Genomic DNA, 26,704 nt, shown 5'->3' with positions numbered 1-26,704 from the left:
TCACAGATCACATGATTTTATAAGCATCCCATGGGAATAATTCTCATTTCCCCACATTTGTGTTCTTTTGTGTCAGCCTCAGGCAGGTGTGAAAGGCCCCGAATACTCATGAGGCTGGGGGACCCCCACAGGGTAAGACCTGGGCCTGGGGATATTGCAGGGACCCTACAGACCGAAGGCTCTGCTAGAAGGCCTTGAGGACTAAGAACATTCTGAAGGCCCTGCAAAGTGACAGCCTCAGGCCAGACTGAGAGGCCCTCCCTGTGCAGATAGCGTTGGAGCCGAGATTGCCGCAAGTCTGTTTTAAGGGCAGATAACATTAAATAGAGAAACCAGCTGCACCCACAGGCCTCCCATAAGCCCGCCTCACCCGGCAGCATGGCACATAAAGCTCCCCACAGCAGCAGGATTTCAGTCTCTTTCCTTAGGGATTGGTTTATTTTTCAAAACTGTCCAATACAAATCAAGAACATGCAGCAGGGCCTGCTGCCTGCCCCCTCCTCCGGTGTCTTCCTCACAAGGATCCTGTCCCCATTCAGCCAGCAGGTTTTCCCAGCCAGGTACTCCACCTCAACGGGGGGGAAGCCCCATTCCAGGTTCTCCCCCTCCGGTCTCTTCCTCACAAGGATCCTGCCCCCATTCAGCCAGCAGGTTTTCCCAGCCAGGTACTCCACCTCAACGGTGGGGAGCCCCATTCCAGGTTCTCCCCCTCCCTGCAGGAGTCTTCCTTTAACTACTGCTGCTGCTGCCAGCTGGCCTTTTACTGAGGACAAGGTGCCCTGCAGCTATCATCTGATCCCTGGTATCAAACTCATCACATGGGAAGCAGCTAATTAGTCATGGGGGTGGGGGGGTGGCTAAGCCCCTTTCTTATAGGACCATCCCACCCTGTGACACTCCCCCTGCCCCTCTCAGCCCCAGCTCATTTGCTGCCCCTTTTCTCACCCATTCTCCCAAGCAGCTGTGGAGCACAGGAATAGTGTCCTGCCCCCCCGTCTGCGTCCCTGTGCCTTGTGGTCATGATATAACACACAGAAGGGCTGGTAAGAGAGAGACTTTATACCCCAGCCCCAGCCCCTGCAGCTGGCTCAGGGTCGAAAATTTCATTCCCCTGTTGCCTAGCGGGAGGTAAGAGACTCTGGCTCCACTGGTTTCTGTCCCATGACTCACTTCCCTCGTTTTCAGTGTTTGCCGTGCAGTGGCAGGTCCTAATTTCCCCCTCCCTTGTTAATGTGCTCGTCTGAGAGATGGGGGCATGTGCACAAACAGGGAAGCTCTTGCCCTCACCTGGTGTCAGAATCTGCCCCTGGGAGCAGAGCCGTATATTCAGAAGGAGAAACAGGGGAGGGGCCAGAGAAGGATAAGTTGGGGGGAAAGAAGCAAAAGCACTTCAGGGGCCTCCGTCATGAACGTATGCCAGAGAGACGTCCACTGCCTCTCCAGTTTGCTAGAAGGGCAGGGATGAGAAATGAGACATGGAGGGGAAAAGGAGTGAGGCAAAGGTGAAACACCATAGCATTTGGTAGAGTTAGACATCACTGTGCAGTTAATTAGATAACTGGGGATAGGAAAAAGTGGGAGGGTTTTTTTCCCTTCATTTAAAACATAACCTCCACTGGCAGAGAGAGAATACTGGCCTGGATGGACCTTGAGCAATTCCTGTGTTCCCCAGAGCTAAGGTTCATGCCTAATTCCAGAGTGACAATTAAATCTACAGATATTAAAGTGCTTATGTGGCCACATTGGCCTGAGTCTAAAAGAACTTAATCTGAGCTCAGGACCGCATTGTGCCAGCCAGGTTACATGGTCAGAGACCATCCCTGCCCCAAAGAGTTGACATTCTAAACAGATGAGACAAAGGGCAAAAGAAAGTGTTATTTGTCCCCATATTACAGATTTTAATCTATATTATAATGGTTCTTATCCTCCCCTCATTCCTGTAGGATCTGAGCATCTTCCAATAGCACATTAAGTGATGTGACTAACATCTGTCATATGGAATGGGGAAATTGATCATTTGGGGAGAGTATTTTAGTTTGGGTTGCTTTGTATGGGAAGCTTATTATGCAGTTGTTATCCTGGTTTTGTATTTAAATGTTGTTGGAGTGCCTAGAGCCACTCGGGTGAGATTTTTAAGAGGTATCTAAATGCAATATATGAAGCGTGGTGAGTGTGAAGTGGTTTTCATAACGTAGATACCTGTCCAAGGGAAAGTAGCCTCTATTCACCATCTGCTTTCACATAGCCCACTAAACAGTCTTCAGATGGTTTGGGTCATTACTGAATTTAGATTTGAACAAAAAACTTACAGGAAAAAGTGCTTCCTTATTGCTATGAGCTATAAGCTTTCAATTCCTACTTACTTCCTTCTTGTGCAGAAAAGGTAGGGAAAATAGAATGTATGGATGGAAAAGAAAATCTGGAGAATCCCTTTTAGATCGTTCTGTTGCAGATGAGACATGGTGTGAGCATGCAGGTAACAGTCGAATCTCTTGTTTCAGTTTCACCATGCAGAGGTTAAACTTTGTGCAGTTCCCACATGCAGGGTCTCAGGTTTGGGGAAAGCTAAATCCCTGCAAAACTAAATGAATCTACACTTTCTTCTAATTGCAGAAGCGATAACTCCGTCTGTTATACCAATGGATCTTGTATCCATCAATTGAATTGTAAAATGTAGCGTCATCTATGCTCTCAGACCTCTGGCAGGGATATCTGAGTGCTTTTAGTGAGTGGGTTTTGATAGCTGACAGCATTTGGCAGGAACCCTATGCCACCCAGTTTTCAAGGGTATTTGTATTCACCTACGTACACAATATAAGTGAAGGGAAAAGCAGTCAGCCGGGGAAAAAATACTATATATTTTCCTCAGTCATAGCTAATCAATCTCACTATTTTCTCTCTTCCACTGGCCAGGCAATGCATTAATGTACAAGGTTTAAATTCCTAAACCAGTTTCCTGCTTTGTCCTTCCTTCCTTCTATTATCCCCGCTTCCCCCATGTAGACCTTACTGGTAAGGTAACCCTTCCTCGGAATGGAAGAGGGAAAGGTGGAGGATGCTCTGTAGCAGATGCTTCATGGCACCTTTACAATTAACTCTCATTTCTAGTGCTGGGGGCCCATTAATCCGAGGATTCTGAGCTGGGTTAGATGGCATCGTGGTGTAAGAGCAGAGCACGTCTACACTAGCGCTCCTGCTTCGGCGCTGTGCTGACGACAATGCAATGGTGGGAGATTTTGAGGAAAGCAGTAATGTAGACAAGGCCTTCAGGATCAGGATTAGTTTGGGTCACAACTGCCAGTAAGTTCAATGAAGCAAAATGTACAGAGATCCAAACAAGCCAACCATGCTTGCAAAAGAAACCTCTGTCTAGAACATTGCACCTTCCTAAAAATGGCTGAAATGGGAATTGTTTCAACAGGACATGCACAGAAGCAATGCAGGCAACAGACATCCGGTTTCATTCTCTGTTAGTGTGCTGGGCTATAAGTCAGACATACTCTGTGGGACTTCCTTGCTATTGCACTTACGTTGTATGGAAAGGTGGATGCACCGCTGGTGTGCCCCCTCCTGGCCAGGCACAGTCTACCAGCTCTTTCCCGTCTAGTGCCCCATCTCAATGGTCACTCCAAACCTGTGGGGGTCCACCTCTGCTGGCCAGGTCAGGGGGTTAGTTCCACATCCACGTCAGGGTAGGCAAGTGCCAAGTCCACATAAAACAATACCCAAATTTTCAGTCTTTTCAGCCCCTCCTTTTCTGGGGGTTACTAAGACCCATGGGTCCTCCCCTGGGATCTTCAGCGAAGGCCACTCACAGAAAACTCAAGGCCTTGAAGTCCCACTCAGCACCCCCATACTTTCCATACCCTGGCTCAGGCTCACTACGGTCACAAGAACTCTCATTTCCCCGTCATGGTCTTTCCTAAGTCTCTGCTCTGTACTGGTCTGCTGCAGTAAAAACCACCATCGCCTGTAGCACTATCCCTACCCAGGGTTTTCCCTGCCTTGACTAGCATTCCCTGGCACCCTCAGCTTCCTTCCCCGGGCCCACACCCGCTCGACTTCTTAGAACCTGACACCAGCAAAGTTCTTTCTTGCTCTTATTTCAGAGCAGTGCTTCCTCCCTGCCCCAGGAGCCTGTCCCTTACTGCAGCTCCTCCCCCCAGGCCCGCAAACCTCAGTCCAACCCCCCCATAGGCTTTAGGGTCACTGCCTTTTGGGTGTCACCATCTCCAGCTTCCTCCTGGCACAGGACAACACACCTCTCACCCCAGCCTCCACTGCCCAGAGCCTCTCTCTTGACTCTGAACCCTCTAGTGCTGGCTCCAAGCTTCAGGCTTCCCATGCATCTCTTCACCTTTAGCCCAAAAGAGGAACAAAACTCCCAGCTGAGTCCTCCCTGGCCTTTTCCCCCACTGCCCTACACACCCTCCTTTCTGAAGCCCCAACTCCCTCCCAGTGAGGTTTGATCACCAGTTATGCCTAATACATCTCCAGCTGCCACTCAGAAGCCTAATTGGGCTCAAGCTGCTGTTAACTCAGGATTAACTACGGTTGGGTTTATATATCTTATCATAGATTGACTATAGGTCATTTTAAAGCCCCCCCCCCAAAAAAAAGGTTAGCAGCCACTTCCAGTTCCTCTTATTCTTGTGTGTGATCAGTTATTGCCGTGTCTTAAAAAAGCAAAAACCCCACATACCCCATAAACAAGGCACTGGTAGAACTTTACTACTGCAGTGATAGCTCACAAGCACCAGCTGTAAGGTCTGGGCATTAGGCTTTTAACAGCCCAGATTAGCAGGAGGGGATAGACTGGCTGGGCATGGAGAGGTCTTGAAAGCTGCTTTCCAGATAGTCAAATTAGCCAGAACCTAGAGGAATATTATGTTTGAGACTCCTAGCAAGATGAAGAGAATTTTAACAGATACTGACCGTTTTTAAATAGATATATATGTTCTTCCCATTTACTCTCACTTTCCACCCTGAATTGTTCTTAGCTTCTGTCCTTACTGGCAAAGCCTCCCAATAACTTCAACAGGCTTTCGATCAGGACCACATTGAAAACGCCCAGCAGTATTAGTTATATATCCCCATTGTACAACTAACTGTCCTGCCCCATAAATAACTCTTAAAAATAATGAAAAAAGACAGATTTATTAAGAAGTTCCATCTAGAAGTGTTAGCAGCCTGGTTCAGGCAAAGATGGGCCCCAATACTATCCTGCAGAATGAAGATGCTCTGAAGGGTGATTATTTTGGATGTTGACTGTTAGACTGGGCTCATCAGCCTCGTTTGTGGGCAGTATGCAGCCTAAGGCAGTGAGTCCAGGGTGTTCTGGTCTTGAAAGCATATTTGTAAGGGGGAGGCGTTGGTGATACTGTGGGGCAATGCTCTGACTTTTTACCTCTGGACAGCTTGAATAAAACATTAGGTTGGATTTCTAGGCCTGCTGCAGCTCCTAGTGCCCTCACTGGGTTCTGGATCAGGCCCCCTATCACTAATGAACGTTTTTCTACATTGCTGCACATTGGCAATTCCAGCTCGGGTACAGTCCAGACTGAACGGTAAGGGGGTTGGGGGGGAGGGTGCAGAAATATTGCTTACTGCCAAACTGCTATTCTTGGCCTGGCCAGCACTATTACTTCATCGCTTTCAGGATTACATACCGAATTGCTTTTTAAAGGGACACTATGTTATTTTAAAATCGATGGCCAACATCGTCAAGTGACCTCAAGTTTGGGGTGCTCAGGATTAGTGGAACAGAAAGGTGGCTTGGAGCCAGTCCCCATCCTCTATCCCACTTTCTTCAGCACAGTCTAAATTCAGTGTAGCTGAGGATCCATCCCCAAACGGTTAAAGGAATAGGGAGCAGTACATGAAATTGTGCTATGTCAAATATTTCACTCTTCTGTTTGCACCCCACCCTCTTCTTGATAAAAATACAACGAGGCCTTTTTACAGCAGCCGCAGATGAGAGAGCCAATTTATTTCTTTGTTCTCTATAAGCGTATGCGCACCAGGCTCTGCCTGACAACGGAATAGTAACTGGCAGGTCTACTCTGCTATGGGAGAAAAGAAACAAGAGCAGGAGATCTTTGGGGGGGGGGGGAAGGGGTGCCACCAGCTTCTAGTTTAATCACAGGGGTTCACTTGCAAACACAGCTGCACGGAAAAACACCTTCTGCAAGAGCAGAATGCATCCAGCTGCTTCTAACAGCTAATTTCATTGTGTAATCTTCCCCTTTGTAGCTGCTGGGTTGATTCTAAAACATACAAAACCAGAAAAACAAATGTGGAATTCTCAGCTGACTCCCACGTAGACGCCATGGACTATAAGGACCCATAGTAAATATGCTGATGGGCTGGCCCCTGGGCCTGGGCCTGATCCAAAGCCCGTTGAAATCAATGGAAAGACTCACACTTACTTCCTTGCTGGGGACCTGATCCAAAGCCCACAGAACTAAGCAAAAATTATGGGGAAGTGAGGAATAAATGTTTGTTAAATATAAAAGGCCAGTCGATGGGGAAAGAATTACTGTCACATTTCTAAACTGCCAGGGGGTGCTCCCCCTGGCTCCATCCAGGCCCCACCCCCACCCCCACCCTGCTTCTTCCCACCCCAGCTCCACCTCCTCACCCCACTCGCCTGCCCCACCTCTTCCCGCCTCCTCACCCCACTCGCCTGCCCACCTCCTGCAGGGTCCCCCAGAGCACGGGGCCCAGGGCGGTCACTCCGATTCGCCATACCCAGGGATGGCTCTGCCTGTGCATGATGAACAGACAGCTGTGCCCAAACACCTCAAGGTGCGCACACAAAACCAGAGCTAAGGTAAGGGTAGAGCCAGGGCTCAGATCCATCCTGCCCCTCCACCTGGGCCTGCCATTGCGTACAGGCAGGCCATAGAGCTCTCCCTAACCCTCCAGTCGGGGCACAGGACCTGGCCCTACCTTGTCACAGGGGGCAGAAGTGAAGATAAGGCAGTGACTGAGTGTTTTTAATTTTCTGACATTGAAGGGTTAGGAGCTAAAGACCTTGGCACCGGGTATTCTGAGCTGCATGTCTCGGGAGGTGCAGCCTGGTGGGGGGTTGGGGCAAAAGTGGCTTTACATCAGCTTTCAACCTCTTAAATCCTGGGCCCCAGAGGCTGTTCTTCCTTAAAGCTGTTTCCCACAGCCTATAAGCCAGAGCTTACTAGTCATAACCCTCCCCAGCAAGGCCTTACTCTGGGGCTATGCAACGGGTAGCACAAGACCATGTTGCTGCTCCCAGGCTAACCAGGAACACGCCTATGGCCTGGGTGTGCGCCAGCAGCTGGCATTGTGAACACTTTAAGAAAACAAATATTAATAGACTTGCAATAAACTAGGCAAAGTTGACAACACTGGGACCCTCCTAAATCATCTGAAATCTGGTCAGCGTTGGGTTAGTTTAAATAGATAAAAGCCCTTATATAATGCATTTAAAAACAAACCTATGATTGTTTAAACTCGAGCAAGTCTCTGGGTAGACAAGGCCTAACACTGCTTTAACCTGCATTTCTATGTCTGGGCCTCATTCTCCAATGCCCTGCTCAGATATTTACACCAATGCAAGAGGAGTGCAAACACTACCAAATCAGCACTGGCAGAGGCCTGTCCTCACTTTGTACGGGTGTAAAGGACAGCAATGGAGACTCAAACCCTGGGTGCTTCTCAGGCTTTCAGAAGAGGTGCCAGTGTCTTAGGTCTCATGCTCCCTCTCATGGCTCTGCTGTAGAACGGCACAAAATAATCTAGCTACAAAGAGATCTTACAAGGTCCATTTCCTTCCCCCGAAAAAGAGAATCGTCTTTCTTCATCTATCGAATCCTTTGCAACTTGTTCATATTAAATTCCCTATCGCACAGAACAGGGCTGGGGCTCTGGCGTTTGCAGTACCTTTCAGAGTTCCATTTATTTCAGTGTAACCGCCTAACAGCTGAGCCAGTTGTAAGTTATATTGATTCACATATTCGGGGCAGAAGACAAATGGGAAGAGGATCTAGTTTCTGTCTCTTACTACAGCCATCTTCTGCATCTCTACATAACATAATCACATTCTAATGCCTTTAGTCAGCAGAACAGTCTTGCATGAATGGAGTTTTACTTTTTTAATCAAGCTCTAAAGTTCAGAATTATCAAAACTATAAAACAAAAATTAGTGTTACACAAATACCAGGAGATTTCATTCCACGTAGCAATATTTTGATATTTGGAAGTGAAACTATACTGGTATAGTTAAAGTGGTAGCAGTCCCCTGGTGTGGACGCCCACATACCAACACAAAGGTGAGGACAATCGTGTAGCGTATTCTTGTATCAGAAGGGAAGGAAGCTATATCAGTATAAGGCACCTTCCATGCTAGGACTGTACCAGTACAATTATTGGGAAAAACAGCCCTAACCAAAATAGTTATACTGGTACAAAACCTGTGTGTAGAGGGGGCCTCAGATATTTTGCTGTCAGAGCTAGGCGGAGCGCTGGTCTGAGCCGGCATGGTGCTTCCTATATTCCTAAACTGAGCAAAACAAGAACAACTGTTGTCATGGGGGGGTGAGGTTCCTCCTATCACATATAAACTTCTATATAAAACGCATTGCAGGCGAAAATGTTGCATATACCAGATTTTCATTGCCATTGTCACTAACATTTTTACATTTCCAGCACTGATTCAACATCATCTCAGTAAGTTAAACGTGAACAAAAATGTAATGCAACTGTCATAGGCATTGCAAAATACCAGCAGGGCTACATGGAAGTTGCACCGCTAAGGTAGCTTTTGCATTACCATTCTTTTAGGTTCCTTCGAACATTTTCCATACCATTTGTCTTGTTCAAGATGCAGTCTGATTTTAACAGTTGTAAATATATACCTGCAGCAAAACTGCTGTGTACACACACACACACACACACACACACCTCTCTCGATGTGACATTGCAGCACCTGTGCTTCCTTTTCCCTCTTGTATTCGTCAGCCTGTGCTGGCCGCAGGGGTGGCCTGACTCTCCGACCATGCCATGTTCAAGAGTCTGACCCCATCTGGGACCACAGAGGCCTTTAACACGTCCCAGAGAATCATAACTAAATCCTCAGCCCCAGTCAGGCTCGTCTGGCCATCCCGTTCCTGCGCAGGCAAGCCTCATTCATCATCAGCATCCTCACTCCATGCCACAGTCAGGGCCCGACAGTTCTCTGCCTTCCCAGGGGTCCAGGGTCCCGCAGCAGCTCCTGATCCTTCTGCTGGCTCACCTCAGGGGCAGCCTGTCTGTTTTTCTCCATGTCTGCTGAAGGTAGGACAAGAAGTAATGGGCTCAATCTCTAGCAAGGGAGATTTAGGTTAGATATTAGGAGACACGTTCTAACTAGAAGGCTAGGTCAGCTCTGGAATGGGCTTCCGATGGAGGCTGTGGAATCTCCATCGTTAGAGCTTTTTAAAAACAGGTTGGACAAACATCTGCCAGGGCTGGTCTAGGTTTACTTGGTCCTTAGCAGATCAATCTGGACTTGATGACCACTTGAGGTCCTTTCCAGCCCTACATTTCTATGGTTCTCTAGCCGTCTATCATCCCACTTCCCGGAGGGAGGGAGTACACTACGTACTCTCCTCTCCCAAATGCCTTCTCTCTCCTCTTTTAAGTCCACCCCCCTCCCCGGACCACACCTTCCCCAGGTGCAATCAGTGAGGTTGAGGTTCCTGACACTCTCAGGTTCCCTTAACCCTTCTGGTGCTTGTACATCACTATATCATAAAATACAGATTTACATAGCTAAGCAAACCCTGCTATAGAAATCTTAGCTTCTGCAGTTCTTCTATCGTAAGTGCTTATATAGTCCCCATTAGTGCAATATCCAACCGCCTCACAAGCTTTAATGTATTTCTCTTCACAACTCCCCGGTGATGTTGGAAAGTGCTGTGATCCCCATTGTACGGATGGGCCCAGAATCCTAGATCCACAAAGGGATTTAGGCTCCTAACACCTTTGTGGAACTGGGCCCAAGTGACTTTCTCAAGTTCACGCAGAAAATCTATGGTGGAGCAGGAACTTGAACCAGTCTCTCCCAAGGGCTAGATTAGGACCCTAATTCCTGAGCCATCTTTCTTCTCTGCATTCATCTGAAACAAGCAGCCTTAGTTTTGCACTAATCTTGCTTTTTATATATAACTAATTTGGGTTTAAGACAAGTATGTTTGCCTGCACTTCATATTAGCATTGACAATTAGACTTTGAACTTCATCCCTCATAAGATGCGTGATGTAAGAAATACACATTCTAAACCATATTGGACAATTAATTTAATTAACCTATTATCTATTAGACTACAATGCAAAATTAGGTCAATATAACTACATCACTCAGGGGTGTGAAAATTCCACACCCAGGAGAGACGCAGTTAAACCGACCTAGCCCCTGGTGTAGACAGCGCTAGGTCGATGGGAGCATTCTCCTGTCGACCTAGCTACCGCCGCGTGAGAAGGCGGAGTGCCTACGCCGTCAGGAGAACCCCTCCCATTGGAATAGCACTTCAGCAGCACACAAGCCCTCAGGTTCTTTCTATATCTGTTCCTCAGCTAAAATACAGACTGGGGAAGTATGGTAAATGTATCCATTTATTAGCCAAAATAGAATTTCAAAAGCAACTAAGAAATTACAGAAGGTCAAATAAAGCTGGTTAGGTGATAGTGTTGACAGTGTTTAAAAGAATGAATTAAACATGGAATGTTACAGTTGACCAAGAAATAAGAACTGAGAGAGGGTTGGGGTTGCACCTTCATGTAGCCAGGGGAGGGGCTATGGCCATGAGGTGCAAGCACCACCCTCTACAGGTACCGGTAGGCAAATTTCTCAGGCTCCAGTCTGCTGGGTCCACACACACCTATGTGGAATACACGGCTGCATCTATCTGAAGAAGAAGATTTAACTATAGTGTTACCAACTCTTAAAAACGTAATGCAGCTCTCATTATATTTGGTGTTTTCCAGCCCTAGCTGCTAGAATCAAGAGACTGAATAAGAAGCTCAACTTTCTTTTCTTTCCTTTTTTTAAGGGAGATTCTAGCCCTCGTGGTTGCAGGGAAAAGTCTGAAAACATGAAGCACGTGCACGCTAAAGACTCAGAAACCAGAAGAAATAAAAAACTTCAAATGTATTATTTTTAAAACACCACTGGATTTTTAAGCCAAATTTCATGTTTTGGGGGCTGGACTCATGATTTTCGCACGCTTGGGGTTGGCAAGGCTGCACTGAGGGCTTGTACTCCTTTAACCTAAGGTGGGAACTTAAGCTCTTTCAGTTAAAACTCTGCACATCCCTGTGTAGATATGCTTATTTCAATTTAAGAGTGGCTCTTTTTGATTAAGCTTAAAACTGCTCCCAATCAATCTGTTACGTGGGTTTTGTTGGCAGAAGTTTTTCTGCTTTTGTTTTATTCTTCCGCCTGAGATCATAGAATCATAGAATCATAGAATATCAGGGTTGGAAGGGACCCCAGAAGGTCATCTAGTCCAACCCCCTGCTCGAAGCAGGACCAATTCCCAGTTAAATCATCCCAGCCAGGGCTTTGTCAAGCCTGACCTTAAAAACCTCTAAGGAAGGAGATTCTACCACCTTCCTAGGTAACGCATTCCAGTGTTTCACCACCCTCTTAGTGAAAAAGTTTTTCCTAATATCCAATCTAAACCTCCCCCATTGCAACTTGAGACCATTACTCCTCGTTCTGTCATCTGCTACCATTGAGAACAGTCTAGAGCCATCCTCTTTGGAACCCCCTTTCAGGTAGTTGAAAGCAGCTATCAAATCCCCCCTCATTCTTCTCTTCTGCGGACTAAACAATCCCAGCTCCCTCAGCCTCTCTTCATAAGTCATGTGCTCTAGACCCCTAATCATTTTTGTTGCCCTTCGCTGGACTCTCTCCAATTTATCCACATCCTTCTTGTAGTGTGGGGCCCAAAACTGGACACAGTACTCCAGATGAGGCCTCACCAGTGTCGAATAGAGGGGAACGATCACATCCCTCGATCTGCTCGCTATACCCCTACTTATACATCCCAAAATGCCATTGGCCTTCTTGGCAACAAGGGCACACTGTTGACTCATATCCAGCTTCTCGTCCACTGTCACCCCTAGGTCCTTTTCCGCAGAACTGCTGCCTAGCCATTCGGTCCCTAGTCTGTAGCGGTGCATTGGATTCTTCCATCCTAAGTGCAGGACCCTGCACTTATCCTTATTGAACCTCATCAGATTTCTTTTGGCCCAATCCTCCAATTTGTCTAGGTCCTTCTGTATCCTATCCCTCCCCTCCAGCGTATCTACCACTCCTCCCAGTTTAGTATCATCTGCAAATTTGCTGAGAGTGCAATCCACACCATCCTCCAGATCATTTATGAAGATATTGAACAAAACCGGCCCCAGGACCGACCCCTGGGGCACTCCACTTGACACCGGCTGCCAACTAGACATGGAGCCATTGATCACTACCCGTTGAGCCCGACAATCTAGCCAGCTTTCTACCCACCTTATAGTGCATTCATCTAGCCCATACTTCCTTAACTTGCTGACAAGAATACTGTGGGAGACCGTGTCAAAAGCTTTGCTAAAGTCAAGAAACAATACATCCACTGCTTTCCCTTCATCCACAGAACCAGTAATCTCATCATAAAAGGCGATTAGATTAGTCAGGCATGACCTTCCCTTGGTGAATCCATGCTGACTGTTCCTGATCACTTTCCTCTCATGTAAGTGCTTCAGGATTGATTCTTTGAGGAACTGCTCCATGATTTTTCCAGGGACTGAGGTGAGGCTGACTGGCCTGTAGTTCCCAGGATCCTCCTTCTTCCCTTTTTTAAAGATTGGCACTACATTAGCCTTTTTCCAGTCATCCGGGACTTCCCCCGTTCGCCACGAGTTTTCAAAGATAATGGCCAAGGGCTCTGCAATCACAGCCGCCAATTCCTTCAGCACTCTCGGATGCAACTCGTCCGGCCCCATGGACTTGTGCACGTCCAGCTTTTCTAAATAGTCCCTAACCACCTCTATCTCCACAGAGGGCTGGCCATCTCTTCCCCATTCTGTGATGCCCAGCACAGCAGTCTGGGAGCTGACCTTGTTAGTGAAAACAGAGGCAAAAAAAGCATTGAGTACATTAGCTTTTTCCACATCCTCTGTCACTAGGTTGCCTCCCTCATTCAGTAAGGGGCCCACACTTTCCTTGGCTTTCTTCTTGTTGCCAACATACCTGAAGAAACCCTTCTTGTTACTCTTGACATCTCTTGCTAGCTGCAGCTCCAGGTGCGATTTGGCCCTCCTGATATCTTTCCTACATGCCCGAGCAATATTTTTATACTCTTCCCTGGTCATATGTCCAACCTTCCACTTCTTGTAAGCTTCTTTTTTATGTTTAAGATCCGCTAGGATTTCACCATTAAGCCAAGCTGGTCGCTTGTCATGTTTACTATTCTTTCGACTCATCGGGATGGTTTGTCCCTGTAACCTCAACAGGGATTCCTTGAAATACAGCCAGCTCTCCTGGACTCCCTTCCCCTTCATGTTAGTCCCCCAGGGGATCCTGGCCATCTGTTCCCTGAGGGAGTCGAAGTCTGCTTTCCTGAAGTCCAGGGTCTGTATCCTGCTGCTTACCTTTCTTCCCTGCGTCAGGATCCTGAACTCAACCAACTCATGGTCACTGCCTCCCAGATTCCCATCCACTTTTGCTTCCCCCACTAATTCTACCCGGTTTGTGAGCATCTGTTCCTCCCTGGCACTGGAATGAGGGTGTGACAATTAAAAGTACTAGCTTGAAAACGGAATGAACCGACTGCAGACTCTGCTCAGACAGCATTAGGATGAGACACAGGTCTCCATTTCCTGTCCCCTAACACCCTATTACTTTCTGCAGGGCTCTCCTCAGCAGCAGGGCTAGCATGTCATCATGAATGGTGTGGGACGCACAGACCAGGCAGGACAGGATTTCCAGGAGCTTGCCAGGGCGAAAGGCAGAAAATGGGGGTTGGCTCCATTGGCAATTCAAGGCACTTTCAGGAAAGTGATGTAGGTGGCCCCAGATGACCCTGGGCACCCAAGTGGGAGAGAGAAGGCAAGGAGCAGGGAGAGAATGGAGGGTAGATTCTATAATTGGCAGCATACATAGAGACCCCCATAGTTCAGGCTGCCCGACACATCCATTCTGGGCACTGAATGAGGCAGGAGCCCTGCGGGGAAAAATGGTACGTGACAGTGTAAATTAAAACTGTACCACAATGTATTTGCACAATGTATTTCCACAAGTGGCCAGGATTAAAGTTGTTTGGGCAAAATCAAGCTCCAGTTCTGGATCAGTTTGAGAGCCCAGCCCAGCCCAGGTCTGGGGGTGGGTGGCGATAGGTGTTCTGAGTTAGTTTAGGGCCTGAGCCATGTAGCTTTCTCCCACCTGAGGAAAAAGGGGCTCCTGGAGGGATTTTCCTCTCTCCTCCCATGTTGACAAGAGACAGAGGGCTTGGCAGCTTTGCAGCTGGGGATGCACCAGTTAAATAGGAGATGATGCGGGCTTCTTCTCCTCTGCCTAGGACTTGCTAGAGGATCACCACCAGTCATCTTAGGGGTGGCTCCCGCAGTCAGTTGACCCAACAGATGTGCAGACGGATGGTGCTGAGAAGCCAAATACCCCCATGTGTTGTGGGAATGGCCATGGATGCCGTTCACTGGGGACAGCCCTGGTCAGGGCATTGTTCCTCCGCCGGGTGGTCTCTCTGATGCACATTCAGGCTGGTTTTCTTGCGGAACCCCTTCCCACACTCCGGACACGTGTAGGGCGTCTCGCCAGTGTGGGTCCTCCGGTGTGCAATAAGTGGGGAGCGCGCATAAAAGCCCTTTCCACACTCAGGACACTTGTAGGGCCTCTCTCCTGTGTGGATCCGCTGGTGGGCAAGCAGGGCGGAGCTCTGACTGAAGCCCTTCCTGCACTCGGGGCAGTGGTAGGGCCGCTCCCCCGTGTGGTTCCTCTGGTGTTTGATGAGGGCGGAGCTGTTTGTGTAGCTCTTCCCGCACTCGGCACAGCGGTAGGGCCTCTCGCCCATGTGCAGCCGCTGGTGGGCGGTGAAGTCCGAGCTTTGCGTGAAGCCCTTCCCGCACTGGGAGCACCGGTAGGGCCGCTCCCCCGTGTGCACTCTCCGGTGCGTGGCCAGGTTGGAGCTCTGGCTGAAGCCCTTCCCGCACTGGGGGCATTCGTAGGGCTTCTCTCTCGTGTGGAACCTCTGGTGGGTGATGAGGTGGGAGCTCCGGCTGAAGCCTTTCCCGCATTCGGGGCATTGGTAGGGCTTCTCTCCCGTGTGGGTTCTCTGGTGGGTGATGAGCTGCGAGCTCTGGATGAAGCTCTTCCCACAGCTGAGGCACTGGTAGGGTTTCTCCCCAGTGTGGATGCGCCGGTGCTTAGCCAGGGTGGAGCTGACAGTGAAGCCTTTCCCGCACAAAGGACACCTGTAGGGCTTCTTGCCCGAGTGGATTCTCTGATGTCTAGTAAGACCTAAGCGCCCACGGAAGCTTTTCCCACAGTGTGGACACGTGTTCTTTCCCTCTCCTGGGTGGAGTCTCTGCGGGATTGCGAGGTCATTGAGGTCACCTCCCCCAAGCGGGATGGATTTCCCCAGTCTCTTTGCCGGAGGGTTTCTTTGCTCCCTTTTGGACCTACCTGGACTCTCAGAAGCTTTGCCCTGCTCAAGAGAGCAGAAATTTCCCTTCTCTTTGGATCTTCCCAGTAACGTCCCATGAAGTTCCACTTGCTCAGGATCTCCCTGCTGAGGACTCTCCTTCTTATTCTCACTCACCGTCCCCTGACCTGCTGGGATAGAGAGAGTGAGCCAGAAGTGAGTCGCTCCCAGGATGCCTCAAACGGGGCAGGGAGGGTGCAAACCAAAATAACTGTTTGGGATATTGAGGAATCCGGAACAGAATCCCCCCAGCCATTCCTCCGAGGGGAGTGAGGAGGGACTGGTTCTACCACCTTGTGCCATCCAAACTCTGTGGAGGACAAGTGGCCACGAGAGGGAATTACCAGAAGGTGGCAGTCAGGATTACTGGAAAATCACAAGGATACGACACCTGCCAATAAACCCTAGCTTTCTACTCCCTCATCTCAGGTTCCTGACATCAGTCTCCCATGTGCCCTACCTGTACAGGTGTTTCTTCGGTTCTCCATTTCCAGGACCGACGGCTCTTCCCCTCGTTCCATCTGCGAGATCACATCGTAATTAGACACAGTGCTGGGCGGGGTGGGGGGGGAGAAAACACATCAGGGTAAATTACATGATTGTGGAATCTCTCACAAAAATCTCCCAAGATATTATACAACAGTAGAACTCCTGAGCTTGCTCTCAGTGCTCAGAGCCATAGGGGTCCGCATTAGCCAGCCGCTGAGCCCCTGGCTATGTCCAGTGCCTTTTCCCCTGAACCCCACCTGGCTCAGCTCTCCACACACGCAGTATTGCCAGCCTCCAGAAACCAAAGATCAGGAGGGGTTATTTATATCAAACCCTGTTTTTCCATCTGTCTTTTGACTTTTAACTCTCCTCTGTTCCTCTGCCACTGGGGGTGTCAGAATTCCACATGAAAAGGCAACCTTTAATGGACACAACCCATGCAAGTGACTCCATTTACCATCTCCTCACCCCTATCATAGAGGAACTGCCATCCAATTTGTATTACCCAAGTCCCCCTGCTCCCTCCTCTACCTGGGTCCCAGCAGCACAATCCAACTTGCCATTCCCTGCCTCCCATTCCCCCAGGCCCCTCTCTCTGTTCCAGGGCCATACAGGTCAGATCTGAACCCTCAGCCCTACAGCACTCGCACAGAACGCTGCCCACATGCCCAGCCCAGAAGATTGTGGGTTTGCAGTGACTTTTTGAATCAGTGTGACAGCTCCTGCAGGGACCAAGATCCTAGACTCTCGATCAGTTTGTGAGAGTTTGAGTTGGCAACGCTGCCTTCCCCTGGCTGCAGGAAGGGGACTGTTCTCTGCACCCCCTCAGCCTCCCTCCTGCCCCCCACATTCCCTCAACTGCCCTTCTTCCCCTCTCATTTTCCCCATCCCCCTGTCATGGTGTCTCTACTGCTCCTCACAGTCCCTGTGTCTTGTCCAGCCCCTTCAACCTGTGGGCCTGGCTTCAATCCCATGGAAAACAGTGGGAGGTGGCAGTCAATTTTATGAAGGGTAGCCTCACATTAGAAGATGGCAGCCATCTTGCAGGCTCCAGCTGCACCGATAGTAAGGGGAGATGGGCATTTTGAATAAGGGAAAAGTCATGAGTTGGCACCTTTAGTCACGTTTTCATGAGACAGGACCCCCCCAATCACCAGAGTTGTGATCAAATCACCAGAGTTGGCAATACTGGGTATGTCTCCACTTCAATCAGATGTGTGACTGCAGATCAGAGAGACATAACTAGCCCACGCCGGCACGGCTAAAAGTAGCGGTGTAGACGTGGTGACATGGGCTACTGTGCTTGTGCAACCTACAGAGACAGGAGGTAAGTCTATGCTTGTATCGGTTGCAATTTACTTACCGATTCTGTGCTACAGAACTCTCTCTGACTTAGTGTATCTGGACAGGCCATGAACTCATATCCTCGCTGCAGACTACAGCTGGGTTTTCTATAGGAACCCTCTAAATACTAAAAAGTGGAAATTATAACAGGATTTGCTTTCTTTTTCTGCTTCTTAAGACTCCAGTACCAGTTTTCAACATAACACAGTTTCACAAACACAAACACACACGCAATTAGCAGTTTCAAATTTCTTTTCCCCCCATTCGTTTCTTTTTACTGAATAACACTCCAAAGACAAACCAGTACAGCACAGCAGTGACAATGAACCCTAGCTGGATTAACATCACCAACGAGAGATGCGTTACTTTCCTTAAAATGAAGAATATAGCATAGAGCCTACACCCAAAAATATTTATATTTAAACCTTGCAAAGTAAGGGAGATTGGGACTTTTGTCAAACAAAGATTATCTACTTTCATGCAGGCTCGGCCTAGGTATTATACTGACAACTAGATCAAACATTTGGCTGCCTGGAGGGTAGGAGTAAGATCCTGACTCAGACACCAAGAAATCCCAGCCCGTCCGATTTGTTTGTAGCCAAGAAAACAGAGGGGGCTGGTGCCGATGGTGGAAATGGTACCGCCGGCACTGAGTACACCTCCATTGTTTGCGGTGCCAGGAGCAGTGTTGACCCCAAAGTCAGCATCGGTACCGAAGTAACTAACAGTGCTGAAGAGGAGGGCGGTGACTGATGGCACAGTAACATTGGCAGAGCCAGCCACAGGATACCGAAGAAGTTCCCTGTGCTGAGGAGGGAGCCCCGTACCAGCCCCATTTCCACTGAATGTGGAAAGGAAACACTGGGGTGTGGTGCTAACAGACCCATAGGTTCAGCAGCGTGCCCAGTCAGCAGGGCTGTAGACGATGCAAGTCTGGCAAAGTCCTGGATCAAGTGGGAGGTCAGGACAGAAAGGCAGAGGAGGTCCACTGCTGCCTGATACAGAAACAGCCAGGGCCGGCATTGCCCTCGTCGGCACCGGGGTCAATGGACACCCTGGGGCCAGAACCGGAGTCAATGGTAAGGGATCTCTGACCTCCCTGCACAGTGCTCGGGAGCTGTTGACAAATCCTGCTCCATCCTGCACACTGGCACTCACACTGTGACAATCCACGCTCCTTCTGGAGGAGGGAGACGAGTCCCCACGGGAGCTGGAGTGGCCTCAGTTGGTCTCATGTGACATTTTCCATGGCATACTTGATGGGGAAGGACTCTTTGGGGAGCTGCCAGCCCCAGGACGTGAAGCAGCAGCTCTTTCCGACCCCAAAGGCGACTTCTGAGCCAACGAGGCCTCGTGCTGAAGCAGGCTGCGTGGCCTGTTCAATGAGTCCGTTTGGGGAACGAGCTGCAAACCAAACGCTGCTCCTTGCTGTGGGCCTCAGCCAGCACCGGTGTGGAGACCGCCCTTCCCCTGCCCCAAACAATGTTTCATCCCTGGGGAGAGCGTCACCCAGGAGCACTTAAATTCCAGCACACACACACTATACTAGGAGTACTAATGAACTACACGCAAGTCGAAAAAAGTCACTGAATAGAGGATTACGAGGATGAAAACCACACAGACCTCTGACTCCAGCCGTGGGCACTAAGAAGGAACTGTGGGGGGTCAGGCCCCTCATGTAGCTGGGGGACAGGCCGCCCCTCTACAGATACTGCTTGGTAAAATTCTCTGGCTCCGGCGCTCTGGGTGCGCACACAGCTAAGTGGAATACACAGCTGCATCTACTCAAGGAAGAGAAATTACTTATTTTCGTTCTTGGAATTAAAGACGTTAACATATAAATGCTGCAGACCAACCTGTAAAATTACAGGAAATTCTATTGAGAGCCAACCCACAGATTCAGTCTACATTACCCCTGGCAGCTCCATCTTCTCCTCGCTGGGCTGGGCTGGACCTACCGGTGCTCAAATGGTTGCCAGTTTTCAATCCCTAATAGAACTCACTACAGATTGGTAAGGAGCTTTGAGCTTCTAACTAAAGATGCATGCCGGGGAATGTCTGCCCTTAACGAAAACTTCCACACCAGCTTCCAAACAGCTCCTGAGCTGGTTAACAACTTCCTGCACTCCCTCTAGCGTGCTGAAATAGCAAACCCTTGTCTGCAGTCCCTTGAGCCTCTCTCAAGCCACCTTGTCTGGGAATGTTCCCTGTCAACACAGAGCAAGCAGAAACAGCAGCTGAAACTACAGCAAAAAGCCTTCTGCCTGAACCCTGGAAAAGACAGGAAAGTTATGGATGTGCAGCCCACACTGTTGCGCTTTTTAGCCATGCTGGCAGTGGTAAAGCTAGAGTGGGTGTAACCCACACACTTTCTGAGTGTGGTGTCCTGTCCCATCGAGTGGCACTGAGACCCCATAGAGAGCAATTAATGAGTCTGCTCTACAGTCTTGGCTAACAGCAAGTTGGCTTTTAGCTCATGCGGTAGAGGCTCGTGCACTAAGCTCCAGAGGTCCCCAGTTCGATCCTGCCCACTGATAACCAGGGTCTGTCAGCGTTAGGTGTGCCCTTACTGCAATCAAATCTCCGCCATCTGCAGATGGTGAATGTGGGAAACCTCTAAGACTGTTTGCCCTCGGTGGAATCTGTCCGTACAGCTTCAAAAACAGCTACTGAACAGGTCCACTAACTCCCACACCCGCCTCTGGGCCCTTCTAACGAAAGCCCTGTCTACACCAGCACTTACATCAGCAAAACTTTCATCGTTGGGAGTGTGAAAAAAGCCACCCCCCCGAGCCACATAAGTTTTGCCGGCATAAGCACTTGTGTGCACAGCACTATGTCGGCGAGAGAGGCTCTCCTGCCATCATAGCTACCACCGCCCGTTATGTCGACGGGAGCGCGCTCTCCCATCAGCGCAATGTGGCTACACAAGCGATCTTACAGCAGCACAGCTATATCGGTACAGCCGTGCCGCTCTAAGTGTAGACAGTATTGACGTTTTTGGCCCTGCTATCTTAGGCTTTGTCTACACTGGCCCTTTCATCGTTAAAACTTTTGTTGCTCAGGGGTGTGAAAAAACACCCCCCGAACGACAAATGTTTTAACAATGAAAAGGGCCTGTGTGGACAGTGCTTTGTTGGTGGGAGCCACGCTCCCGTCAACGAAGCTACTGCCCTCATTCGGGGTGGTTTTATTTTGTGGCTGGGAGAGCTCTCCCAGCAGTGCGCAGTGTAGACATAGCCTTACCGGGGGTGTCTTTGAAGAGCCAGGGGCTGCTTCTGCTCAGTGAGTTTTCCTGATCCTTTAGGGCTTGTCATCGTTACAAATGTTACTGTAACCTACATGTTTACACTACAGAGAGGCAGGGACATGGAATTTAGCTGAATTCTTTGTCTCTGCACACTCTCATTATTCCCCTGCATGACGTCCCTGTAGGGAGTCCTCTAATGAGGGGTCAAAAATGTCTGCTGCCTACACGGCCACCACCTTGGAGTCACTGGCCCCTGAGACATCCAGCATCCCCCACTCAGTGGCTGCTCAGCACTGAACCCACCAGCTCAGCCCTGGCCAGGCTGCGAAACACCCACTGGCCGACAAAGACCAGGGAACATTCCAGTATTGCCAAAGCTTCTGATTTAATCACGTGTCTCACAATAGATGGTTTCAGAGTAGCAGCCGTGATAGTCTGTATCCACAAAAAGAAAAGGAGGACTTGTGGCACCTTAGAGACTAACAAATTTATTTGAGCATAAGCTTTCGTGAGCTACAGCTCACTTCATCGGATGCATGCAGTGGAAAATACAGTGGGGAGATTTTATACACACAGAGACCATGAAAAATGGGTGTTACCATACACACTGTAACCAGAGTGATCAGGTAAGGTGAGCTATTACCAGCAGGAGAGAAAAAAAACCTGTAGTGATAATCCAGGTGGGCCATTTCCAGCAGTTGACAAGAATGTCTGAGGAACAGTAGAGGGGGAAAATAAACATGGGGAAATAGTTTTACTTTGTGTAATGACCCATCCACTCCCAGTCTTTATTCAAGCCTAATTTAATGGTGTTCAGTTTGCAAATTAATTCCAATTCAGCAGTCTCTCATTGGGAGTCTGTTTTTGAAGTTTTTTTGTTGAAGAATTGCCACTTTTAGCTCTGTAATCGAGTGACCAGAGAGACTGAAGTGTTCTCCGACTGGTTTTTGAATGTTATAATTCTTGACGTCTGATTTGTGTCCATTTATTCTTTTACGTAGAGACTGTCCAGTCTGGCCAATGTACATGGCAGAGGGGCATTGCTGGCACATGATGGCACATATCACATTGGTAGATGTGCAGGTGAACGAGCCTCTGATAGTGTCACCACAGAACTGTATCATGTTCGTGGGGGTGGAGGAGCAGAAGGAGAGGCCACGAGATAGCCCAGCAGAAGAATCTGTCCTAAGAGTATAGCTGGATAGACTAACCCAGGAACCTATCCTTGCAACAAAGCCTGTTGCCAATTGTGTCCACATATCTATTCAGGGGACACCATCATGGGGCCTAATCACATCAGCCACACGATCAGAGGCTCGTTCACCTACACATCTACCAATGTGATATATGCCATCATGTGCCAGCAATGCCCCTCTGCCATGTACATTGGCCAAACTGGACAGTCTCTACGTAAAAGAATAAATGGACACAAATCAGATGTCAAGAACTATAACATTCAAAAACCAGTCGGAAAACACTTCAATCTCTCTGGTCACTCGATTACAGACCTAAAAGTGGCAATTCTTCAACAAAAAAACTTCAAACACAGACTCCAACGAGAGACTGCTGAATTGGAATTAATTTGCAAACTGGACACTATTAAATTAAGCTTGAATAAAGACTGGGAGTGGATGGGTCATTACACAAAGTAAAACTATTTCCCCACGTTTATCTCCTCCCCCCACCCCCGGTTCCTCACACGTTCTTGTCAACGGCTGGAAATGGCCCAGCTTGATTATCACTACAAAAGCTCCCCCCTCCCCTCGCTCTCCTGCTGGTAATAGCTCACCTTACCTGATCACTCTGGTTACAGTGTGTATGGTAACACCCATTGTTTCATGGTCTCTGTGTGTATATAGAAAAGGAGTACTTGTGGCACCTTAGAGACTAACCAATTTATTTGAGCATAAGCTTTCGTGAGCTACAGCTCACTTCATCGGATGCATGATGAATGGATGAAGTGATGCATCCGATGAAGTGAGCTGTAGCTCACGAAAGCTCATGCTCAAATAAATTGGTTAGTCTCTAAGGTGCCACAAGTACTCCTTTTCTTTTTGCGAATACAGACTAACACGGCTGTTACTCTGAAACCTGTGTGTATATAAATCTCCCCACTGTATTTTCCACTGAACGCATCCGATGAAGTGAGCTGTAGCTCACGAAAGCGTATGCTCAAATAAATTGGTTAGTCTCTAAGGTGCCACAAGTCCTCCTGTTCTTTTTACAATAGCTGGTGCTTTTTACAGTCCCAAGTGCTCTGCCGGAATCAGATTATTACCTCAGAATCACAGCTTCCCCCCCCCGAAGCCTCTCGCTCTCCTGGTTGCAGAAAAAGCATAAAATTATGACCTTGGAACGCACCAAGGCCAGAAGGCGAAGAACAGGACCCGGCATTATTTTTAAAGATCATGATTTTTAAGCCACTCTCGTGATTTTTTTTTGGGGGGGGGGGTGTCCTCGTAATTTTTGAACGCTTGGTGGTGTCAACACTGCGGTCAGTGCCGCCGGGGGTGGGGGGGGGGGGACACTTTGGAAGAGTTTAAGGGTTTGGTTCAGAAAGTCCGTGTTTCCTGTGGGACGGGGCTGGCTGGAGCCTGGGGCCCCGCTGCCGGGGCGGCCCCTCCCCGCATTTCACACCCGTCCCGTCCCCCGTGGGGTTGGCTTCCAGCTGCAGCGGCGGCGGCGGGTTCCCGCCCCCAGCCTGGCCCCTTCGCCCCCGCCGCCCGGGGCAACCCCCGCCCCAGCCGCCGCCGGACACGTCCCCTACCTCGGCCCGCTGCCCCCGGCCTTCGGGGCCCGCGGATCCCGCTCCCGGGCGGGGGTTGTGGCGAGGGACACAGGAAGGGGCGGCCCGGTCCCGGGGGCAGGGCTGGGAGGGCCCCCGGGGCGCGGCGGCAGACAGGGCGAGGCGGGCAGAGGCCGAAGGGGGCAGAGGCCAGGCCGCCCCGGCAGCGTCCCATGCGTCTGTCACAGGGAGAGGGACCGAGAGAGGCAACGCCAGGGCCTGCCTCTGCCTCCCCGCCATGCTGGGCCCCGGGGCCCTGTCCCGCCCCGGCGGCTCTTTCCCAGCCCGGTTCAGAGCCTCCCCTCGGCGGAGGGCGTCAGCTGACTTGGGCCGGGGCTGCAGGGCCGTGAGGCCAGGGAGAGTCCCCCAGCGACCCGGGCTCAGGGTGTGAAGTGGCCTCAGGCCCTGCTGAAAGCGCCTCGCTTGCCCTTTTTGCCAGAGAGGCGGCCAGGTTTGGCTCTGGGGCGCCCCGTCATGGAGCCAGCTCGGATAGGAGACTGGAGGGAGCGGGTGGTGGATTTGTCTTGGAGGAGCTGTAAATACACCGGGGAGGTGAAAGGGGCGATGGGACGCAGCACGCGCTGGGAAGAGTTGGCCTGACTTTTGAGGACAAGGCGAGATGGGAGGGGGCAGGCACTCCCCAATGGGACCCAGACATTCGGTCTCCGGGACACGAGGGAGCTTTGGGAATTGTTTCGGCCCCAGGAAGATGGATGACACCTGAAGATCCCCAGAAGAGTCTCTCTGAATCGTCCAGGCCTGCCAAATCTAAAACGTGGGCCCTGTGGAGCCTGGCAGGGGGAGCAGCAAAGGGATGGGCGAGCAAGGAGCTCCCGGGGACTGGTTCTGTCAGCACAGAGAGCATTTGCTATGGTCCCAGTTTCCAGAGTCAACATTGCTGCTGGTGCTTCTGGTGCTGACAGTAATTTGCACCAATGTCTAGGGGAGAGCAGCAGGGCTGAGGGAGGGGTGGGGGGTGGTCTAGAATTAGGAGCATCCTGGAAGCTGGGTCTGAAGCGGGGCTACGGAACTGTCACCGTCACCAAAGGGCGTAACGCGCACACAGCACAAATGTGACAGTCTGGGGTCGTTGTGATGGTCACTGCAGCAGGGGAACTGAGCAGCAGATTCTTGGGTTAGGTGCCAGTGACCTTCGAAAAGGAGGCTGTGTATCCAACCAAGGGCCCTGTCACAGGAGAATGAGGAGATGCTGAGCTCACAGGATGAGGGCTTGTTTTCCCTCATTCGTTAAAAGCTGTGAGGTCCTTGAAGTGCCCAGTCTGGCGTTAGCCCAGGGTTTTTCCTGCTCTATAGTATTTCTGGTGCATTAAGGCCTATCATCCCCAGAACCCACCCGAGAGGGATAGTCACCTCCACACCCAATCACAGAGAGGTTCAGGATCTCCATGGGGTTCTCTGATCTCCCCATCCCCGGAGCTGCTAATAGGGAAATTTACTTTGTCCATGTTCATTCATACACAGATAGAATCCCCTCATTTCTGGCTTCATGCTCTGAGCTACTCAGGTATCTCTGCAGGTTTAGCAATGAGCAAGTGATTGAATGTTTGCACTGTGACTGGGATCCAGGCCCCAGTGTGTGTGGAGGGCCCTGAATCTTTCTCGGGACCACATCTCCCACCAGCTGTCAGACTTTCTCAAAGAGTTTCCATGAACTCTTTCCCATCGTTTCTGATAAAACAACCCCCAGTAAAGACAGCAGCTGGCTGTATGCTCATAGAACATCTGTATTACAATATCTGATCTCATCTGTTTTAATTAACATGCATGGGATTTCTGATTCCTAAAGCCGATGTGACCTCCCAAATGGAACAAGGGGAAGAACTCTGTGTCCCAGATCTCGAGGATCCAGAGGACAGTAAGATCCTGAGAAGTGCCAGTACAGGTGAGGAGGAAGTTAGACCAAGTCCAAACCCATCTCTAGAATTCTCACAAACCTCATCTATCTCTATATTATAACCAGCAGTTGTCTCATGCCCATGACAGATTTCCCACAAGGCTTTGCAAGAAGTATGTAGTTCCTTCCCTTACACAATTATCGGAAATGTCATACTGGTTCAGACCCAAGGTCCATTTTGTCCAGTGTCCTGCCTCTGACAGTGGCTAGTGCCGGATGCTTAAGAGGAAGGTGTAAGACCCTACAGTCACAGATGTGGGGTGACCTAACCCCCACATAGGTCTCATCCTGGTCTCTAATACTTAGAGATTGTTTTAAGCCCTGAAGCAAAAGGCTTCTCCCTTCGCAAATGTTTGTTAACTTTCATTACAACTCTGGATATTCCTGTTATCTGTATAAATGTCCACTCTCTTTCTGAATCTTGCTAAGTACTTTGCCTTGATGACTTCCTGTGGCAGAGAGTTCCACCTCTAATTTCTAAGGTAACAAACCCAATCGTTTCAATCTCTCTTTATAAGAGTTTTTCCAGCCTCTTCATATTTCTCATTGCCTATCTATATTCTGCCCTTCAGCAGGGGCAGTGCAGCTGAGAAAGGCAGGAGGAGAGCAGCAGCTGCCTCAGGCCTCTCCTGCACTGCTCAGCACAGAGACCACGGAGGTGTTAGGTGGCGAACAGTTTTTGTTTTAAAGAGCCCAGCCTGCTCCTTGGGACTTTGATCAGGACTGCGCCAACCCAGGGCTGGGTTTACAAACCCAAGCAATTTGAGATAGTTGGCAAGTATAAGGACAGGCATGTCTCCGGCTTTGACCAACCTGATGACTGTGAGCAGCATGGGTAATTTTGTCTAATCTCTCTCCATGTTTATAACACACACATCACACAATACCAGGGCGATCAGATCTTTTAGTTCTGCAGCCACCTGACAAACTGCTGTGATTTTGCTCCATGGACCACTTCACCTGCTCTTTGCTCACTCATCCTTCTCTGCCAGGGCTCTTTATAACCATCCTTGCCTCTAAGCAACTTTCTAACAGCTGCTGCTTTCAGTGAAAGAAAGGCCATCACAAAAATATTTCCTTCCATTGCTCCTGGATAAAACATACAGCAGCTCAGGAGAAAAAGAAGGATTAGAAACGCCCCTGCTCTGAAGTGCAGTACCAGTGATACTCATGCCTGAACAGGTGACAGGTTCAAAGTCT

At 49.5% G+C, this 26,704-nt stretch overlaps 1 protein-coding gene across 1 annotated transcript in view; it reads right to left on the bottom strand.

The window, feature by feature from the left end:
* Positions 1-14,713: 14,713 nt before the first annotated feature.
* LOC141996309 (uncharacterized) overlaps positions 14,714-26,704 on the bottom strand; it is a 28,789-nt gene continuing 16,798 nt past the window's right edge. Inside the window, exons 3-4 of the mRNA XM_074968288.1 lie at positions 16,182-16,273; positions 14,714-15,852 (exon numbers count right to left, since the gene is read on the bottom strand). Of these exons, the coding sequence (XP_074824389.1) occupies positions 14,714-15,852; positions 16,182-16,273 (1,231 nt within the window). The remainder of the gene's footprint in view (positions 15,853-16,181; positions 16,274-26,704) is intronic.

This window comes from Natator depressus, chromosome 11, assembly GCF_965152275.1.
Source record: "Natator depressus isolate rNatDep1 chromosome 11, rNatDep2.hap1, whole genome shotgun sequence".
NCBI lineage: Eukaryota > Metazoa > Chordata > Testudines > Cheloniidae > Natator > Natator depressus.
Note: the sequence above shows the minus strand (reverse complement) of the source record. Positions and strands in the feature narration are given on the sequence as shown.